The sequence below is a fragment of the Rhodnius prolixus genome, unplaced genomic scaffold (genome assembly GCF_049639745.1).
Source record: "Rhodnius prolixus isolate KJV_2025 unplaced genomic scaffold, Rpr scaffold_5, whole genome shotgun sequence".
NCBI lineage: Eukaryota > Metazoa > Arthropoda > Insecta > Hemiptera > Reduviidae > Rhodnius > Rhodnius prolixus.
In genome coordinates, this window is record NW_027411624.1 from 24,058,877 (window position 1) to 24,081,809 (window position 22,933).

At 34.5% G+C, this 22,933-nt stretch overlaps 1 protein-coding gene across 5 annotated transcripts in view; it reads left to right on the forward strand.

The window, feature by feature from the left end:
* Window positions 1–22,933, forward strand: part of uif (sushi, von Willebrand factor type A, EGF and pentraxin domain-containing protein uif) — a 210,705-nt gene that overhangs the window by 147,553 nt on the left and 40,219 nt on the right. For all 5 annotated transcript variants that reach the window (XM_074136874.1, XM_074136876.1, XM_074136873.1 and 2 more), the window contains one exon: window positions 12,536–12,572. In XM_074136874.1, the coding sequence (XP_073992975.1) occupies window positions 12,536–12,572 (37 nt within the window). The remainder of the gene's footprint in view (window positions 1–12,535; window positions 12,573–22,933) is intronic.

Genomic DNA, 22,933 nt, shown 5'->3' on the forward strand with positions numbered 1-22,933 from the left:
TATTCTGTATCGTGTTTTCAGCGACTTGTGTGACAAAAGGAATGTTAAGGTCTGTGTGTACAGGTCAGGTTGGAGACATAAGATGGAGCGTGTACAATAGTTCGAAGTATTTAAGATTGTAGCGACTGAATCCTTTGGAGATTTGGGGCGTTTGGTTGAACCCCACAGCTCTATTCCATACGCCCAGATGGGTTTCAAAATAGAAGTATAAATCAGTCTTTTGTTGTCCAGAGAGAGTTTTGATCTATCGTCTAAGAGTCTTTTAAGTAGTCGATAACGGGGGTTCCAAGAAAGAATAAATGATTAAAATAAATAATCTATTTCTATATCTAATATCTTATCTATAACTTATTCTGTAGCATATACAAAGTCAATTTATTATTGTTTCTATACTTATTCATATAAAATTAAACATCTTGTTTTTAAATGGTTAGAGCATTATTACATTATTATCAGAGCATTTTTATCGGCTACCACCAGAAATTGTCTTTTTTGGAGGCTGGTTTCTGGTTCCTTCATTTTAAGCTTTAGTGGCGCTTCATCAGGAGCTTCTGAATAGGGTAACAAAAGGCATTAATGGTTATTATGTACACTAAGACGAGTTTAGTATAGATTAATGTGAAATTTATGAAAATATGGTATGAAATAGAATAACTTGGTAGTCTTTCTTAGGCCTCTGTCAGATTGCTGGTTAGGTTCCTTATACATAAGACATCTCGACAAATATTTTTTTTTGTGTTGAATTTGTAGAAAGGAAGAGGCTAACTCCATCGATCCCTGAATTCTTTAGATATATGAAGAACAGGTTCAAGATTAATTGATTGTTTTTTTAGGATTTTCTGGCTAGAACCACCCTTCGGAAAGTGCCTATTCAGAACATTTACTTTCTTGCTAGCAACATAATTCCGAATAAGATCATGCTAGTATTAATACAAATTTGAACAAAATCGGTTTGGAAACGAAACTGCGATTTTACTAAATTGCATTTAACGTTTTGCCTGTAATCTACTCGAAACAGGCTCAATGATTGGCATTAAACTCATGCTAACCGCTTATTTTACAGTTCACTTAAGGAACAAAAGAAAGAAAAAAAAATTGAAGTTATTTAGTTACTAAGAAAAATTAGTTTAATAAGTGACTGACTAATAATCTTTTAAGGTTAAAATTTTAATTCAAATTCAAATTTACTTTTCGATTAGTTGGAGGCGCTACCTTGAACCTGGGCAGTATAACCACATTTAGTTATACCTGACTTAATTATCACCTAGCAGTCTATAACCCACCTAATTCTCAAGGACAACTGAACGTTTCTTCAAAATTCAATGTTAAACTGAAAGTTTGTCAATTAACTTACAATTATTTCAGTTAAAGAAAGTCGTTTTCGAGTGTCTTTTACATCAATAAATAGGCAATGAATAAAATATCAATTGGCAATATATAAGTATGTATTATATGGAATTAATACTACTATATGATGAGATTATCGAGCATTAGGTGAAGGTAGTGAAAGACAAATAAGGATGGACGATGAAGCATGAAGTGAAAGGGCGAAGTCCTTCGTACGAAAGATCTGTGGCCAATTGTATTGAGGTTAAATAAAGAGTTCTCAGTCAAGGAGTATTCTAAGTACCAAATTAGGAATCATGGTACATTGTACTATTAACTTTAATTGTTTTGAAATAAAAAGTGCCTAAACGCGGGATTCGAACTAGAGATCTGCCACTTATAAATCAATACTTTGTAACCACTACACCATCACCTGCCCCTTGCGGAAAGTACTGCCATTCAAGGAACAGATTTCTCATATTTCGCAACAGTTCTTCATTCAGAAAGAGCAGCCCTACTAGCTCCCCCTTTTTTTGGGCCAGGATGTGCGTACATCCTACTGGTTAAATTACATGAAGCACTTTCCTGGCTAACTGATTACCCTCGAGCAAATGATCTTAAATGGGTCCTCTGAGTACAGGATGCTTCAGAAATATATTGTAAGTGAACTGTATCATTTCTGAGTGATGTGGGGTAGTGGCAGTGGCAGTATCTGCCACTAAATCTAAATCATCTAAATCTAAATCATTCACGAGCGCCCCAAGGTTATATCGCAATGTGCTAAATTGTAATTAAACTTAAAAAATAAAAAATAAATTCGTTCCACTTGAGCAACAAAAAAAGCTCATAAATTGTTAACTATAAAAAGGTGTGAACTTATATTTTGTATTAGTAAATTCATATTGCTTATAAAATGTGTAATCTAACAAATGGGAGACTCCCGAATAATTTCGAAACTTTCAAACAGTTCACCTTATCATAAAAAGATTTTATTTCACGGTTGGATGCCATTGGTTTTCACATTTAAAAACTGTATTCAACATATTGTCTACAGTAAACACTATGTTAAACATTTGTAATTCTCTTTACACTTTCTTTAATGCCCTTGACTTAAAAGTAAAAAATAATAATAATAAAAACATGTTTATTAGTCTTGGGCATCAAAATATTTGGATAAAAAGGCTCTGAATTAAAGAACGACCAAAATAACTACAACGTTTTAAACAGTCAAAATCCATAGTGAATTTGCCATAGAATCTGTGATTTAAAAAGTACCATTATCTGGAAAAAGCTGTTATAATTTTTTTTTTTAATTTAATTTTTAGCTTCAAGTACACATCCTACATTAGCTTCATACAAATTACATACACACTTACATAAAATAGAATCCTGGGCAAAGAAGTGCCGGATTAAAATGAACCCTCAGAAATGCCAGCATGCCACGTTTGCTCTTCGGCGGGGCTCCTGTCCACCTGACCTCTTCAACAGCAATCCTCTTCCTTCGTACAGATCTGGTGCGCTACCTTGGGCTCTACATAGACAAGCGACTCAAGTGGAACCCACACACTAGACTTAAAAGACAAGCAATGACAAAAAGTGCGAAACTACTTTACAGACTACTTGGACGATGCTCCAAATTGCTTATTGAACTCAAACGCTTAATATACAGTACTATCCTCAAACCTATGTGGACTTACGGACTAGAGCTGTGGGGTTCAGCCAAACCTACAAACCTACGGACTGTACAGACATTTCAGTCAAAACTCCTCCGACAGATAGCTGACGCTCCTTTCTACGTGACTAACCTCATCTTTCACACCGAACTCAACATTCCCTTCATAGAACAACACGCCAAGACTAAATATCAAAAATTCCATACTGCTCTCTCTACTAACTCAAATCCTCTTGTACAGTCTCTCGCCTCCTCTGACATCCCTAATACTCCTCGCCGACTGAATCGCCAGTGGCCCCGCGACTTCTTTACAGTCTGAAGAACTAAATCTCTCCTCTCTCCTACTCATATTCTCCTCTTCGCATTCCCCTATCTCATCTAGAGAATGCTACCGCTGGGTAGCTTCTCTCCTCCTGCTCTTCCCGCTCCAGTACATCTCATTCACCTCCTATTTACTTATTGTATATATTTATACAGATTGTAAATTACAAAATGAATAAAAAAAAAAGAATAATAATAATTTAATGCTGTCTACATTTGAGATCAATGGCGACCTCCAGACATTGTTTTCTTGTTACAGACAACATTATCCATCTCCGGACAGTTCACTGTAAGAAGCTCCTAGATAGAGAAAATCTAAAAGGCCAGCAGCTGGATTTGAACCCTGAATCTCAGCGTGAGAATTGCAGTATACGCTAAACCAATCGGCTAATCTCTTCTCTAAAAAGCAATTATTATTGTTATTAAATGTGATTAGGTTGGCAGTGCTGGGATAATATCGCTGTTTTTATCCGCCGTATCCGCTTGTTCACAGTAACTCGAACCGGGTTTCGGACATTCATCTTTTCAGAGGTTTTGAGATCTCGTCTTCACTCATGTTTCCGTCTGGCACCACACTTGCTGACTTATGTTCTCAAGATTTCTGTGCTTATCCTTGGCCTTAATGCTATACTTATCTACAATGGCTTTACGTTCAAAGCCTTTTACTGAGCTCGGTTTACTGTTTAAAGGATGGTTCGCTTGTTCATTTGTTTTATTATAAGCATTATTTCTTGGTGTATTCTGGTGTAATTATTAGTTGAATATATAATAATTTCCCATTCGAGCGTTTTTACTTTGTTTACGTAAAGAAGAACAGAACTATCTTCTTCAAATGACCGCTGAAAATAGGATAAACCAACTGACGGTTTCGCAAGCAGTTCCAGTGGATTCCAGAACCCTGGAGGGCTTTTTTTTGTTATTTTAGTGATAACCCAATTAATCCAATTCCAAAAGAAGCCTGCTGAACGGATAAAATGGAGTTTCTGCCTCAAAGCGGATTGAACCATTAACTCTCAGATTGTTTCATAAATTTTGTTTAAAGAGTTAAGCTTCTTCAATTTATGTAAGAGTTTTTCCCATCATTTTCTGAGATTTTCCAAATACTAAATCTTTTTCTTCCTACTCTTCTATCAAAGGCAACTGAAACCTCCATTCTCCTGTTATCCATCATTTCTTTTAATACTTTCTCACCAAGTCTTCATGGGTCTGCATTTTTTTCTTCTGTTAGATGAATAAGTTACAAAAAGAAGAAGAAGAAGAAGAGTTTTCAATAATTATGGTGAATGACATGACGAAAACGACCTTAAAAAAATGATGGAGATTCACCGTCAGCTCACATTCCAGAACTATTTGTTCATGGAGGAAGAGAACTGTTACAAACTTCCAATTAATTAGGAGTTGTTTTATTATTATTTAATGTAAAACTGTTCTGTTTTATTACGTTTAACTAAATTTAAATTTTCTGTCATAATTGGTACCCAATGTAAGAATGACCTTTCTTATTATGGTAAATATATTCAAATAATGTTCAATATTACAAAAGTAATAAAACAGAACTTTCTCTCGTTTTAAGAGGATTATGTGAGCTAAAGCTTCTCGTTGGAATCACATAAATTTGTTTCTACTCATCTAAGGCCATTATAATTTTAATACCTCGGCCATTAACATTAAACACAAGTGAAAAGTGAAAGATTGCTACAGTTCTTATTGAAGCTTCTTTAACACTGCATTGCCAATCCGAAGTCAATTTGACTCCAAAAAAATTAGGAATGGTCTCTGTTTCCCCACATCTCATAGCTATCCCGAAATGCTCTTAGATATGCTATCCCCACTCTCTCACCATTCGATAGTCACGAGCTGAAGACCATGGAATTCTTAGTTTCTTTTTGCAGATTAGTTTACTTGAATCATAAGAGTATTTTGACTTCAGATTAGCATTACATGTAAATATATTGGAGTCATCTCGACTTCTGATTGGTAATATAAGTAGATTTTCTGTTATTAACTCAATTCCAGATGATAGCCTAAATGCTTATTTGATAAATTTACATAATTTTCATAGAAAGTATCAAGGCACAAAAAAAAAGCCTCTTTCTAGAATTGATTTTCTGTCCGAATTGCAGCAAAAACTTGTAGCGAATTGGGTAATTTCCGATCCGTGTCAATAGCAGCACTGTAATTGAAAAAATAGTGAATGTAATTACAAAAAAATTGAAAAAAGTCCCTGATCAGAAGGCAGCCAATCAGGGTTCTAGAAAATAATGAAATTACTGCGATCCTAAGTTGAAGTTAATTCCTTCTGCGTGAAATGTTAAAGCCGATTCGTGGACAAAATTTGTCTTTTCGTTCTTAATTCCTATTCTTTCTCAACCTTTAATGCAAATTTTATTATTAAAATTGAAATCAATGCAAAAAAATATAAATTAAATTATGGGGTCAATATGACTCCATCCTATTATGAATTTGATGAAAACTATCTTTGCCTCATTTGTAACTCTTTTTCTCCAGATTCATTGTTCATTTCCTTTTTGAATGTACCTCACTTTTCCCCATTAGAAGTCATTTTCTTAACTCGTATTAATCTTCAAATGATTCTTTAAAAGACAAGTTTCTCAAGTTGTTAGATATAAATAGTGTGAATCGAATTAATGAAATTCACAGTTTTACGTACCAAGCTCTGAAGCTCAGAAGTTCTTTGCTCTTAGAGTGGTAACTGTTGAGTAAATTATGTCTAACTAATTAAGTTACTTTTCACCTATGCATGTCAATGAGTTATCTTTTAGTTTTACACTTTTTTATTTCATAAAGAAAAGTTTCATTTCCTTTATTTTACTACTGCATTAATGTAATGTTATTCTACTTTTTCGAGCATTGTTGTTACAACTCCCAGACAAAGGTTGTAAGCTTGTAAATAAATAATAATAATAATAATGACTCCACATTGGCAGTAACTGATTAAGTTCGAGCATTGGTAATGCAGTGTTAAACAGTGCTTCGTTTAACTCTAATGATATTTCTTTTCAGATTTGTCTGCGTATTGTTACAAAATGACATTATGTTACCTTCTATTTCAAAAAACTCACGTCTAGCTGTCTAATGATTGTACTCGCATTAGATGGTTATGAAGGACCACCTTTTTTTTTCTAACAGTCCATTAGTAGCGCTCAATGTTTACAATGTGCGGAATATTTTGTAAGAGTTGTCCTCCACAGGAGGCGCCCATAAAGTGGCTAATACAAGAAAAATAGTAATACGAAAATAAGATTTTCTCAAGGTCTTTTGAAAGTTATCTTTTAGAAAAGAGGATATTCTTTTACAAACGAACAACACAACCATGTTCCATCCGCTTTCTATTAATTTTTGGGGGGGAAGGGGGGTTTTAAGATAGAATCGTATGACGTTATGTAGTAATCGTGTATGGAAAAGCCATAAAAAGATAATAAAATCAAGAGGGTAATCAATGGTAAATAATGGCATTCTGACTATGGCGGACGATCTGTTGCAGTGTGTCAATTGTTAGGTAACGAAGTAAATCAAGGACTACACCTAGCTTTATAATTATGGAAACTGGTCAGAATGGATGGAAACTAGTCTGAATGGATGGAAACTGGTCCGAATGGATGGAAACTGGTCCGAATGGATGGAAAAGACATAAAATCAGGAGGGTAATCAAGGGTAAATAATAGCATTCTGACTATGGCGGACGATCTGTTGCAGTGTCTCAATTGTTAGGTAACGAAGTAAATCAAGGACTACACTTAGCTTTATAATTATGGAAACTGGTCAGAATGGATGGAAACTAGTCTGAATGGATGGAAACTGGTCCGAATGGATGGAAACTGGTCCGAATGGATGGAAAAGACATAAAATCAGGAGGGTAATCAATGGTAAATAATGGCATTCTGACTATGGCATACGATCTGTTGCAGTGTGTCAATTGTTAGGTAATGAAGTAAATCAAGGACTACACTTGGTTTTATAATTATGGAAACTGGTCAGTATGGACGGAAACTGGTCAGAATGGATGGAAACTGGTCAGAATGGATGGGAACTGGTCAGAATGAATGGAAACTGGTCCGAATGGATGGAAAAGACATAAAATCAGGAGGGTAATCAATGGTAAATAATGGCATTCTGACTATGGCGGACGATCTGTTGCAGTGTGTCAATTGTTAGGTAACGAAGTAAATCCAGAACTACACTTAGCTTTATAATTATGGAAACTGGTCAGAATGGATGGAAACTGGTCAGAATTGATGGAAACTGGTAATAAGAAAGTTGCTATGACTGATAGAATCAACAATATCTTTTATTTATTTCTTTGATTTTACGCGTCGTCGTGCGCATGTTTATTGTATCTCTGACCGGTTTCTGACTGAGACAGCAAAGTGTAATGCGTAAATGAAGTTGAAATCTCTACACAAAACTAATTGATCTGTCTCTGTTGATGAATGTAAGTCCCATAATCGGTCAGGGAGACAATAAATACACGCGCTAGGATGGTTTAAAAATCAAAGATATACCACATTTTCAATAAGATATTGTGTCTCAACTTTAAATTAGAAAGACTACGGTGCTTTAACTCAATCTTTGTTGAACTTGAAAAGACTGTAGGGCACCATATTGACCAAACACAGAAGATGTAATGTGGCGCAGTTCGTTTTTTCCCTTGGGCACCTGGTTCATTTAGGTTACAATGAGGGTCATGCATTTTTAATTAATGTTATTAATAAAATGAATACAATTACTTTATTAGACAAATAGTTTTAATGAAGTTTGTGAATAAAAAATGAGCCAACAAATATCACTTTCCCTACTCTCAGACTAGTATTATAGGAACTGGGTAAAAGAAAACAAATTGGGGCGGAACAATTCTGTTCAAACTGTTCTTTGTAATAATTACATCATTTTTTTTATTCGAGTAATTTCTTTATTACATTATCTAAAACTTCTTTTTCTTAGTTTTAATTACAGAAACTTTTATAGTCAAAAAACCAGTCAACATTTAAGGTCACTGGCTTTTGGAGCCATCTCAGCTCATTGCAGGTCTCTTGACAGTGTACTCTTGCTGCAGACCGTACTGCTCATCACAGAACTTGGCTGTAGTTTTCCTAAGAAAAGAAATCCTAAGGGCCAGTAGGTGAAACCCGGGACCTCTGCTTGGAAATCCAAAACGCTGACCACATAAACAAATACATTATACTTAAATACATTTTAATGATCTAGTTTGTCTTAAGAACATAGAGTAAGTAAAGTTACAAAAAGTACTGGACTTCAATGGAAAACTATACTGAAGTAAAAGTAACTATACAGTTTCCTTTTATGAAAAACATGAATCTGCGAAATCTTAAAATTACAATTCATTTATTAATGTACAAAAATAAGAACCACTTATTGAATTAACAAAAACAGTTATGACAGAAGAATGAGATCGATCAGAACTGGGTCTAATCACAAACATAAGCCTATTGTAAAAGAATCCTAGAAAACTGTGTTTCCATTTCCAAAGTATTACAAGTCCTTCAAATTGGCTTCAGGAGGTATTTTTCCATTGTTCAGCAATGAAATCAAATAGTTCATACTGTTATTTCTTCCTGAAGCGGAAGGAATCAATCTTATGGTGTTTTTCCTGATGTAAAGCAAACCTCCGATCGGATATGACTGCTATGGGGAACTGCTTTGGAACGTTCAACTATTTTCCTGGGAGTATATTGTAAGCTTCTAGGGGAGCCGGAAAAATAGGTTTAAGGACACAAATCAATTATCAGTAAGTAAATTTCAGCAAATTTATTAGACTTTTTGATTTGAAATTACGTAAATATGGAACAATTACGTCACTTGGTCAGTCAAAAAATTTGAAATAATACTTTGGTTTGTGTGGGATAGCCTCAACTTTCACATGGTTGTGAAAAAATAAAGTCTTAAAAAACAAATTTCAATCTTACGATGTGTGCAGATTATCTAGGTTATGGTTAAGATTAAAGGGGAACTACTGAATTAGTTAAGAAATACATTCCTCCTACCAGAATGGCCAGCTGGAGGAGGAGTTTCCCACACGGGACCGTTCCTTAGCTAACTGTACACCAACTAAAACCACTATACAACATGCAGAGCTAGGTCAATTAAACAAATTTAACCAATCTTGTTTCTTTTTTTAAGGAGGTGTGTCGCTTACTGCTTAATCTTTTTTTCTTCTTCTTCTTATTATTATTCTTAAGAAATTGGATCTTTCTTTTATTAACTACCTTACTGAGGATTTTGGATTCTTGTTAGCTTAAAAGGTATTACGAGGGAGACTAGATCGCAGTCTAATACTACCTGATAATCTAATTGAAATTAGTGAAAACAAGACAACTTTAATGGCAAAAATCGTCGCTATTGTTTGCATTGCAGCAAAGCATACACCCAGTCAACATTTTTGGATTTGAAGAGGTGTTATTATGAACAGATAAAAATCCCAGATAAGCATCTCACCCTCAAAAGGTTTGTAGTGATATTAAAAGAGTGAATAATTCGCCTATACATTCAAAAAAACAAATCCACCTATACATTCTGTGTGGATCCTATAAGAAATTTCTGATTTGACTTATGTTAAATGGAATTACTGGATTACCAAGTGGATTTCTTCCTTTTTGTAGGATTTTTTTTCTAGCAGTTCCAATGCTTAGATTAGATTCTAATATGGCGGCCCTCTGCGACCCCTTTGGATCTACTGTGGCTCCCCAACTTTAGAGCTCACCCTCCAGACCTGTCCGTTTAATCAGTCTCTTAATTCCGGAGAGCGACTCTTGGGTAAAGCTCTCAGGCCTTGGTTTTTCCTCCCCGTGAAGTAACATCCTTAGCCAGAGAAGCCCCTCTTCCTGACAGAACCTACAGAGGCTTACCATCTGCCAGGCCCATGCGATGCATGTGTTTTCTGAGCCTGCAGTGGCCGGTTAATAGGCCCTACAATTATCTTTATAGCCCCCACGGCCTTGACGGATTAATTCTGCAGTCAGGTTCCAATGCTTAGAGGTAAACTTCTTTAAGTTCCTAGTTATTAAGTATTATTTACAAATATTATGACTCAATCACTTTCCATAGATTCGACATTGTGTCCATTTCCAAAATGTGATTACCTAAAGTAATAAATGTAAAATGTTACTCATCGTTGAATCCTGGGTATTACCGAGTAGCAGAAGGTTCTACCACCTGCTACTTCCATCTAACAGAGACACGAGATGTCTCAGACGAGTATTCTGGGTTCTGTTCTCTTCACTCTGCAGACTTCTGATATTCTCACCCATACTTAAATTATCCTACAGTATCCTAATCACCTATGCAAGATGACATTGCCATTTTTATCCTCAAAAATATCCTGTAAACCAGCCACAAGAAACCTTCATTTCCATCATTCTTGGTGACATATGTTAGTTCAAATGTGTGGAGAATCAAATTCAATGAACAGAAACGTTAAAACCTTATATTTATTACATCCTGTAAAATAACTACCGACTTGCTTCTGTAGTATACCTCTTTTGCTGCCAAAGTTAGATTGTTACATCGACGTATGTCTGACCTAAAATCCTCTTCCTAGACTGAAACGACAGGAACTGAATATCCGCCCAAACCATTCTTCACATTCAAGATCCAAACTGACATTGATCAACTCAGTCCTAAAACCCATCTGATTATATGGGTCTATTGATTAGAACTTTGAAATTTGGCTAAACGTTCCAATCTTCAATGAATTCATTGAATCTTCGAGTATTATTTTCAATTATTCAGCTAGGAATAACTGTATTCGAGAACAAAATGCAACTATATCAGAGTTTCTTTGAGGTGTGGAGAGACTAGCACTCTTCTTGATTCTTTCAACTAATTTATTGCTTTAGACTTCTTTATGTTAATAAATCGTCTCTAATGATCATATAATAATGGCATTTTTTTTGAGGACATTGCTGGACGAACATGGAGGAAATGCAATGCACTGCATGCAGCTAACTAGTTGAATTACGAGAATCACTAACCCACATACATCTGTAAATTATTAATCATAATAATAATATTATTAGCATTAATACTACCTTTACTATAGTATAGTTTGCCAGACACGTGAATTGCTCCATTTACTGTTCGTCTATGTACCATTTATATTATAACGTTCTTATGATCCGTTATGTTCCACTCGTTGATTAAAATAAAGTTAATCTTAATTATTATTGTTATTTATGATTTTTAATTAGCGCAATTATCAAATCCAGATATTTATCACTTAGTGCTCTTTCATAATATTTGTAATGAGTTTAATGAATTTTGTAACATTTCAATTTTTGTTCACTAATTTACTAATTTTTACAGTATTTATTGAATTTAATTTACATCTTTAGTTGTTGAAACTAGACTCTAGTTGTTGTAGATCTACAATGTAGTGTGGCTCATAGAAAGAGCTCCTAGTAAATTGAAGAGCAGCAAAAACCTGTGTCAAATCTGGGCTGGTCTGATGTACTACCAGCTGGTCTCTCGCTGCAATATTTTTCACTATCTTTTATAGTATTGCAACCACACTAAGTGATAACCAGTAAACCTCATTTCGAGATTCTCTGAAACTGATAAAGTTGGTTTTAGAAAAATGGTGTTCTGTCTTTGTGTGTCTACAAGCAAGCGATGGCACTTCCGAGGTAATTTGCCACAGATCTCTATAGACTCTTCAGTCTTACACTGGGCTTAATATTACCATCATGCTTTTAAATTTTACCTTTAAGCAATTTTCATGTAATATTCATTTACATTATTAGTGCACGAACTGCAATATAATATTTGTATTGTTATTATTAATTTTCTTGTCATTCTGGGCCATTATTTTAATACTAACGATTACTCAGAGAGGACCTATCCTCCAGAATAAAGTTCAGTTTTCACTCCACTAAACAGATGTTATTTCAACTTTTGGTAACACTGATAGGTGATATAGATTTTCGAAACTGAAAAGCAGAAATTTTCCCTAAAAATAAAAACAATTAGCCAACTTAGATTTTCTTTTTCTAGGAGCTTCTTACAGCTCACTGTCAGGAGATCGACAGTGTTGTCTGTATCGAGAGAGCACTGTCCGGAGGTTGACAGTGCACTGAACAAAGCTTCTGGGGCCAATAATCTCAGATGTGGACGCGCCTTAAATCATTTTTTTTTTAAAAAAATTAGCCAACTTAGTGATTTTTGTGTGTATTTCTGTTTCAGACCAGGACTGTTGGAGAACTGTTCACCTGTCCAAATGGTGAGTTATACTCTAATATCTTATTTTAGCTCGTGGCTAACTTTGAGTAATTTTTTTAAAAAAAAGTTTACGTCAAAAGGGGCAGTTAACTTGGAATTTTATACAGCAAGTATAAAACTGAAGTTTTAACTAAATTTCATAACACAATCACACAGAATTAAGTATTGCAATTACTTATTGCTAAAACTAATAAATTTTATTGTGATTTTGACATTTTGCTGAAATATTTGCTATAAGTTTCAAAAAATAAAAAGAAAAAAGTGATGTCGAAAGACGTGTAAATTGCTTGACTAAATTAAATTACTTTTCATGTAATTTCAGTAAATAAAAAAAAAAAATATTTATGGAGAACAATGCAAGGAAAAGATGAGTTGGCTCCCAGTGACTGAACCTTCTAATTGCAGTAGCTCTCCTAAATATAAACAGATGCACAGAATTCCTGAGAATTATTTTAATTAGAATTACAATAACTGTGGTTGTAGGTAATCAGATGGACATGTTGGACGAACGCTGCCGTTTGCGCGAGCGCAGTTCCAAACATCGCATACAGTAGAGTGTGACCCAGGCGTCCTTGCATGCCATTCAGTTGATTCTCCAGCTCTGGTCACTTTCTAACCGTCTTAACGTTTGACTTTTGTTCCTTTTCCAGCTCTATTTGCAACTAAATATATCAGCTCTTACCTTGAAAAAGTTGTAATTGTGCTACAATTATTTATTCTTAGATAATAGTTAATATTTTAAAAAAAAAACTATCATTAAAGGAATCTGCTTCCTTTCAATATAAGTTCGTGCGATTCTTTGCCAACCTTTCGATTTTTCACTTTTCTAACTGCTATGACCCAAACTGAAATTGAGCTCTCTCACTAGAAATATACGTTTCACCCTTCCATTGAAACGTGGGAGTATAAATGGCGTGAATGATTGTCGAAAAACTGAGCATTACTATAAAATTATCATTATTGCCCCTAATTTTGCCATTATCGTTACGCCATTTTGTTTGCAAGTTAAATGATGAATGTAAAACTATAGTCTTTTAAAAATTGACTTTTAATGCCACATTATGGACAGGGTTGCACCGCGATTAACCAGTATTATTTCCAAATTGTTAACACGTAAAGAAGCAGATAATTAAATCAATTACATCAAGGTTATTCACAGAATATGAAGTCGTTCTACCCCCAATATTCGGGCAATTCTTGCTAAGGCGATCACGGTTCAATAAATTCCAGAATGGAATATCTAACGCTGATTTCCTATCATACTGTATTTAGAGAAATCATAGCCCTCTCACTTCTTCCACATTAATATTCAAAGATTCAAAGGTTTGATTTAATATTAATTGTAAAAGGTAGAGTTTTTTTTTATCAAACTAATCCAAAGGACGATTTAATACTTTCAATTTTTGAATTGTGGACCATTTACGTAACATACGAAAAATGGCTCTCGACGGGTTGCTATATTTTGTAATTAAAAAAAAAAATTATGATTGCTCTAGAATTAGGTGTCACGATACGTCAACATTAAAAAATGAATCATAAAGCTAAAAACTCTAAAACTTCGAACGGGAAAATGTTATTATCATTGCCCTTCGTTTTTGAGAAAGACCAACTTCTTTTTTCACATTATATATAATATATATTTTTTAAGAATAAATAAATCAATTAATTAGATCTAAATTAATTTGTTTTAGAAGAATCTTTAAGATATTATGATGGTAATTAAAGTAATTATATTGAAATTTTGGAAGTAAATGTTCCAAAAGAGAAATATCAATTGAAATGTGTTTTAATTCTAAAATAATGATTTTGAATTGTAACCACTGCTCTACTGAATAACTACATCCGTTGGCAGTTAAGTGTAATTTAACTTAATTCAGCAAATGTTTTGATTTTTAAGCAACTTTGTCACTTAAATTGTTAGTATTACTTCTAAAGCATGCTGGTTGTACTGTAGAAGCTTTATCACATCAACCACTTACAGGACTGGCTTTTCAAAAGGTGAATCAAAACTAACGTTACGAAATCAAAATATATAGTATTTCTCTTAGGACGGAAAATCCTACCTCCCATTTTCTTGAACCAAACCCCTGTACCAACTGTGAACAAAGTACCTTGGACTGCACCTAGACAAACGGTTGACATGGAATCCCCAGGCTAGACTGAAAAGACAAGAAACTAACCAACTCTAAAAACTGCTAGCCAGACTACTTGACAAACGTTCGAAACTTAATCTACAAAACAAAAGACTCTTATATCTAATGTTATTTGCAACCTATTTGGTCAAACAAGTATGGGGATCGACTAAGCGTTCCAACTCACTACGCCTCCAGGCATTACAGTAAAAAATACTTCGAAAACTTCTTAACGCTCCGTTCTATGTATCTAACCTCATTATCCATAATGACCTCAAAATGCCTTTCATTACAGATCTAGCTAACACTCGTTTCTTCAAATTTCATTCCTCTACCAGCAGTTCATCCCTAACCCTCTCATAGAACACCTATCTTCCTCCACATTACCAAGGTAATCCTCTAAAGAGATTGAAAAGAAGATGGCCTCGTGATCTACTCTTATCGTGAGAGCAAAGCACGTTACTGGAGTGGCAGCACTGGGTGCCTTCTCCACTCATGATTTTCTTTTATTTTTTGTTATCAGGTACCATATTTACTTGTTGCAACAACCGTTGCAGTTGTAAATTTCAATAAAAGATTTATGTATTAAATAAATATGGTTTTCATCGTGCGTAAAGTTCGTAATGCATGAATTAAAGTTTAAAATGCGGCCAATTGACAGCATTCAAATATCAGCCCAAGGAATTCAGATCACACTTTTAAAGTATTATTATAGCATTGCTTATTGAACTGAATGGCCTAGTTTCAGCATGATTCAGCTGACCTGCCGACTTACTTTCCCGACCTTTCACATACTATTGTATTTGACCAGTCTATCAAATTTTATCTTTATATATTCTTTTTATTTTTTTACAATCTTCAAATAATAGGCATATTAATATACTAAGATTTAGTAAAGCAAGTTCAAATTGCAATCTATGTTTTAAGTGCTACAGCTATGAGTGCATTTCATTAATTAGTAACTTTTGGTTATTACCATAATTATACAAAGGAAATAATTTAAAATTAGATATTTAAGTGATTTTTATTTGTTTTTCGAAAAAAGAATTAAAATTATTGGTTTTTTGTACCGCTTAAATATTATACAAAATTTTTGACACCACTGTGCTGAACGCTATGAGAAACTGCACTAACTAGAAACTACTCTAACAGCACTAATTTACTGTGCTAACTCCATATTCTAGTTCAAGATATATCCAATGAATACGACGCGTGCGGTGCGAGTATGCAAAAGAGTGCACTTTCATTAGACAAACCTTCAGGAAACAGTGATCGTAACCTCCTGGGTGCTTGTTACGGGCGGCCCGTCCAATTTTGCTCATGACAAATTGTAAAGTTTTTTTTTTTTTTAAGTGGTTTGATTTTACCCGCAAAGTACGCAGTAATTGTGCGGAAACAAATATGGAAGTAATATGTACGATACAAAACTTGGAATTCATTTCATTGTTAAAAACCTATAACTAAAGGAGGTTTTAGAAAAAACTAGTGTTATACCTAAAGACGAATAAAAATGTTCATTTGCATTATTTTACAAGAAAAAACATTCTGTAACCGCCCTTGAAGAAGAAATTGTAACTTTCGAAACGTGAGCAGTTATAAATTGTGTAAACAAAACTTGATTATCATATTTGACCGAACAATAATTTTTAAGGAAAACATCAACAATAACTATAAGCGAAAAGTACAGGAAACGATGTTTTGTAACTGAAATGCTTTAATCCGATCAAAGATTGTATGCATTTGCATTTAGATAGAACATAAGACAATAGTTAGTATTCTGCTTAAGTGACTTGGAATTCATCAGAAATGAGGAGCTAAAACTAAATTTATGGGAATGATAATGAATGGGATGATATTTAACCAGAACACTAAGGAGGTAGATGAACTTATGTGACAAGTAAAGTAAGGAAAATCTTGACGCTAAGCGAACCTAAAGATTTAGAGCTGTAATAGACGGTATTGGGTTTATTCCAGCTCTGATGATTAGAGGCTACTTAAGGTACCCTAAGGGAGGAATCCTGCAGAAAATGCATGTGTAAAGAGGAACAAATAAATAAATTTAAAATTTTTCCAAAGATTTGAAGAAGATGAAAAAATAAATAGATTTCCAAATCGGGACTTGGAGAAGAAAAGTAGCAGCCTAAAAGATCCATATACTCTTATAAAACTGATGAGACCAGTGGGGAACCTCCAATGACTCCACGTAGACCTCCATCTAGTGCGCTCAGGAAGGATCTGCTACAATGTTATATACTTATTAAACTTTAAACACTAATTTATTTACGTCACTTCCGCCCTTCAGTTGACATGCAAAATTGCAATCTCTCTATTCAAATATTAATGCATAATTTAGTTTAAAATTCAAACTGAAATTTTTTAATTATAGTATTCTTCATTATACCTCCAAGACTACACAGTGTTACTAATAGTACAAGAAGATTTTAAAAAAAAATCTTGCTCTTCTAGTTTGGGCACACCCTAGTTATTCAAGATAACAAGCTAAACAAGTATACTCACACGTATTATATAATAACAACAGTATTATGGTAATCATATTTCCGTTATATTAATAATAGGTCAACCGTTTCCTTGTTAATTGGAACTCACAAAGAACATCCAGAAGAATTAGTTCGTTCCATCCAAAGAACATTGCGCTAGATTATTTTTCATGCTCTGCAATAATTTGTCTTTATTCGACTGTATTTCCCTTTTAGATTCGCAAAAGGGCGCAAATATTGATCTCGTTAAATTTTAATTTAGTTATTTACGTAGATATGTGTAGAAGCTAAAAAAGTAAGTGACTTTTTTGATCGTTACTATGTGACTAAGTAATGTTGTTGTGGATTTCTCCACAAATGCAGCTCTGCATAAATTCAAGCTTAATGACAAAGGCACCAAAATTCTATTTGTGGAGAGTGCAGTGGACAGTTTATGTCCTCCGAATTAACGTGAGAAATGTTCAGCTGTTGGAACGATGTTGTTAGTATGTATTTTAGACATCCCCTAGTCTTGCATCCGCGTCTTCAGACTGATGTATCACCCGAATTTAGAACAAGTAAAGTGCTAAGGCAAGAAGACGCTCTAGCCTGCATTCTGTTCAATCTGGTACTAGAAAAAGTAATTAGAAAATCCGCTATACAAACCTCAGGCACTATTGGTAATAAATCCGTCCAAATACTGGTATACGCAGACGACGTAGATATCGTTGCAAGATCCCTCTCAGCGCTAAAAAATTGCTTTCCGTGCACTTCAGAAGGCGGCGCTACCTATGGGCCTCACGATCAACGAAAGCAAAACAAAATACGAGTACATGTATGTCGGACGTGGCAATGGGCCTCCTGGAGACGGTATTCAAATAGACTCCTTCTTTTTTTGCTAAAGTTGAAGAGTTCGTGTACCTTGGCTCCCAAGTCAGTACCGCCAATATCACCTCGCAGGAGATCGGCAAAAGAATAACGATAGCTAACAGATGCTATTTCGGTCTGATCCGATATATGAAGAGTAGCCTGATCCCTAGGAACACGAAAGTGAGGCTATATAAAACATTGATTCGCCCAGTTTTGACGTACGCCTCTCAGACATGGACAATTCCTAGAGTCGATGAGGACAGGTTCCTGATCTTTGAAAGAAAAATCCTTCGAAGGGTTTTCGGTCCTGTGAAGGAGGGAGATGTGTGGAGAAGGAGACGAAATAGGGGCTATATCAACTTTTCGGAGAGGTGGATGTGGTACGAGTGATAAGGTTGGGAAGACTGATCTGGGCGGGGCATGTTCCAAGAACGGATGGCGGATCGATTCCCAGAAGATCGCTCGAGATGGAGATAGGTGGAAAGAGAGGAATAGGCAGACCATAGTTGAGATGGGAGGATGGTGTCATCAGTGACCCTAGAAACCTGTTAAAGTGAGAAATTGGAAAGCGGCTGCAAATGACCGGGAACTATAGAATGGACTCATTGGGTAGGTTAGAACCCACCAAGGGTTGTAACGCCAATTAGATAGATAGACCCAAGAGAGAAGAAGAGTTTGAGTGAGATAGAGAGAGGGAGATGTATTATAACAGCGAGTGAAAATATAACCTACCTCATTGGATGGAACGTACTCATTCTTCTGGATATTCCTTTGTACATCCCAATTAACAAGAAAACGGTTTTGACGCCTTACAACCACAATCTTAATTACCTTATTTTTTTATTTTTTATCATCAACGTATTTATTTGCAACTATAAATTAAAAATATTTAAATGAGATTACGGAATAAAATGACATACTAAGCGATAACCCAGCGTTCCAGGTTAAACATTTTGTAAAGTTCGGCTTACGTATTTAGAAAATGTCAGCTAAAATATTTTATTATTATGGAAACAATTATATAACATTTGTATTCATTATCTTTGTTAATGTATTGCTAAATAGAGAAATAAAAAAATTTACAGAATAAATAACTAAATAAGAATGGTAGCTAGATTGGAGGTATTGATGTTGTTATTAAGAGATTGGAATGTATGTGCGGTGTGGCATTAAAAAAAGAGAGAAAAAAAAATTAAAAATGTAGTTGAAATGAAGGCCAACCGCATGTTAGAAACAATGAGTCATTGGAAAGTTGGCTTTTGGTATTCACTAGATGATGCCGTTATCTCACGAGTCAACTCGTACAGTTTTATAGGATTAAACACTGGTCTTAAATAGAAACACTCTCTTGACAGGAAGCCCACTGTTAAGAACTAAAAGATTTTGGCCAAAAAAAACAAGCAGGCAGTGGATAAGGGCCTCTTCTGTATCTCTTAGATAAGAATATCCTTTTCAGAAGTGCACTTTTTGAACTTAACTGCAGTTTTGAACCACCAGCTAGTTGGAAAAGTAGGATTTCTTTTTTTATCTAATTTAATGCGCCAGTAAAATTTGAGATGATTACAGCTTTTTCATTGTACTACCTTCAGACAATGTTCTCTCGCTAGAGGCAACACCGTCTATCGCTGGACAATGAACTTTAAGAAGCTCCTAGAAAGAGATAAAGCTGGATTCGAACCGGAAATCCAGTGCGCTAAACACTAAGCTAATACCTTCTCTGAAATGTATTTTCAAAATTTAAACCTATTAACGACCATCGAGTAATATTCATTTTTAAGTATTACCTAATCAATAAACTTGAAGATTGCCACAAAGACTCTTAACTCTCTTTTTTCTTTTCTTTTTTTGGCTTTTTTTTTGGCTTTTTTTTGGCATTGGCTTCCGCCATACAGCCAGCATCGTCTAGGTGCTTATCACTAGAATATCACTCACTCTCCATTCTTACTTATAAATACATTCGCTTCACACATTCTGTGCTTCTGCCAACCTTATAGCTTAAACGAAATTAAAATCACGTAATCCTTCTCTAATCATGTTCTTCCATTCATTCTAATCGGCTATAACTTTTAAATACATTCATATTTCTTTGCTAGCTCTGCTACAGATTTAAACACACAGATGTTGGTGGAGAATATTATGTCTTCATAGCGAAATGGTGCATCTAAATACCTGTATATATCGTCAAACATTCGTTTCCTTTCTACCACATAACGTGGACATATCCATTATTATATGTTTGAAATCCTCCTATTCATTGCAATCTATGCAAAGAGGAGAGAGGACCTTTTGTTGATCCTGTGTAGATACGATCCGCACACAGTATGGTTCGCTCTTAGCCTGCTTATTGTCGTAACCAACCCATTTATTAGTGACAGTTCCCTTAAACCATGGTTGTCTAGGTAACTGATCTGCCATACTTTTATAGAATCTCCCTTTATTACCATTTTCTTGCAGAGAATAAAGTTTCTCAAATTGCAGAAATATGACAATATTATTATTTGAGAAAATAAAAAGAAGAGAAAGGTTTGCACATATAAGTATATGTTCTTTAATCAATTACTTTCATAAGTAGAACCGTCACTATTCTATTGTCAACCTATTTAACTATAGCATAAACACCTAATTACGTTAAATTAGCTTTTGTAACTTTCTTAGCAACAAGCTAGATAACTAGCTTATTTGGCAAATTGAAGTGCTTTATTTGTCGAATAAAACGTGCATGGTTAATAGACTTGTGTAATTTTTTACTCCATTGTGGCTAATCTATAGTTATATAATTAGCCTTCAACAAATAATAAGTTCTACAAGATAGAAACTAGGCCATTGTGTTCACTAATGTTTTGTATTGTTACATGATTTAACAAAATTGAGAACATTGGGTTTACTTCTCAAATGAAGAGAAAAAAATATTCAATATTTTATTGAAACTAGAGAAAAAAAAAGGTGCCTAACTTATAGTAAACTTTCACTGTTTTACAGCTAGGATGGTTCATCCTCTGACCTTTGTAACGATGACGTAGCTATCACACGACGTGGTATTCACACACACTGTTCATCTATAAAGTAATAATCTTATACCTTCCAGACAAACACTTAAAAATATCTTTTAGCATTATCTTGGAGATATTATACTCGTACAGAAGACAATAACTTCTTTTGAGCATTCTTAAAATAGCAAAATCTGATAGTTGCTTTTTATACTTTTCAGCATATCGCCTCCAGTCAAAAAAGGATTCCCACGTATTATCGTTAAGTTGATGTACTACGAAGCTGAAGATTTACATTTCTAAATTGAACTCCGTACAGAAATTTGACTAAAACTGTACAAATGTACTAAAAAAATTAAACAGTTCTTCTGGAAAACATCTTGTAATGGTTGTTCTTCAATATTTTAAATAACTTTTTCCAAGCATTTCCATTGAGAATGGCTACACATTCACTTAAATTCAAATTTTTATTGCTAAAAACTGATAGCCTGAATGAAGTTAATGCGGGACATTCACCCAGGAATTGGGGCATTCAAAAAACACATGTGAAGCATTTTCATTCAGTGTCTGACATCCATGTTTCATCATTTAAATTAGATTAATAATTTCTGAACGTGATTCGCAAATTAATCGCACCATTAAAAGTCTATGTACCCTGCTAAATCCGAATTAAACTCTAATTTCTTACAAATCAGATGTGAACAACGGCTGAAATCGGTCGAAGATCCCAAAATTGCAATGGGCCACACAATATAGAAAAAATTGAAAAGGGAAAATTCTATTCAGAATACATGATAATGCTCTACCCTCCAAAATCTCTTTTCCAATAAGAATACATTGTAATATAGTAACACAATAGAAGCTATTGCATATACTTGCCTCAATTACGAACATTGTAAGTTTTGAGAAGATATTTCAACTGTCGTTTTTCTTTTAGTCCTTCACTAGAGCCAGCTTTGACAATAATCCCCTGTAAGAAGTGATATAATAACCTTCTTCTTTTCTAAAGAAATTAGTTTGTCCGTGGGAAGTTTTGGAGAGAAGTGGCTGGTGAACCAGGGCGAGTAGGTGCACTGTTGGAAATTGCTAGTTTGGTTCGTTGGTAATCTGAAGTGTATATACCGTCAAAGATTGATTTTATCGCTTGTCGTGTGACATTTTGATGTGCTTATTTAGTTTTTAGTTGCAACAGTTAGAACGCATGTAAGGTGATGTCACTAAGGGCTCCATCTTTAAAATTTCATTCAGGCGTTTAGATCGTAGCATCTCTTAAACATCTTCATAATTATCAATCTTATTGCTTTTTTTGTTTTTTTTAGAGCGACTTGCGCTCTAATTACTCGCAAAATAATTTAATTTTTACATAGTTATTTCAACTACTGTTATCATTGCACAAGACAATGATCTTCAGCTAATCTATAAATCTAACCTTTTCATCCAGTGAATGGTGAAGTAGATCTGTTCAAGAGATGCAGCCGGGGGCTCTATATGACTAGAAGAGTTGACGCGTGGATGAAGACAGAACTAGTATGAGCAGAAGGAAGATGTTGTACAATTCTTATTATTATCTTCTGGGATGGATAAATGTATTTATCTAGTCACCCAGGTTAATTCAGATAAAAAATGAGCACAACGAGATAAGGCGAATTTTAATAAGCACAACTATTTAAAAATTCAAATGGAATTTATTGTTCACTGCTTACCAAGATTACAAATTTAAGGCTTTACTGACCCTTATTCTTGATACGTATATACTCTTAGGTTCGGAAGGAGGATTCTATGGGAACTAACTACGGAGTTAAAGAAGTAATTCGTACCTAAAGAACTACATGTGGACTAATGTGGATATCAAATTGAAGCGTCTACGTAGGGCAGACCATGTATAAATTATGAATT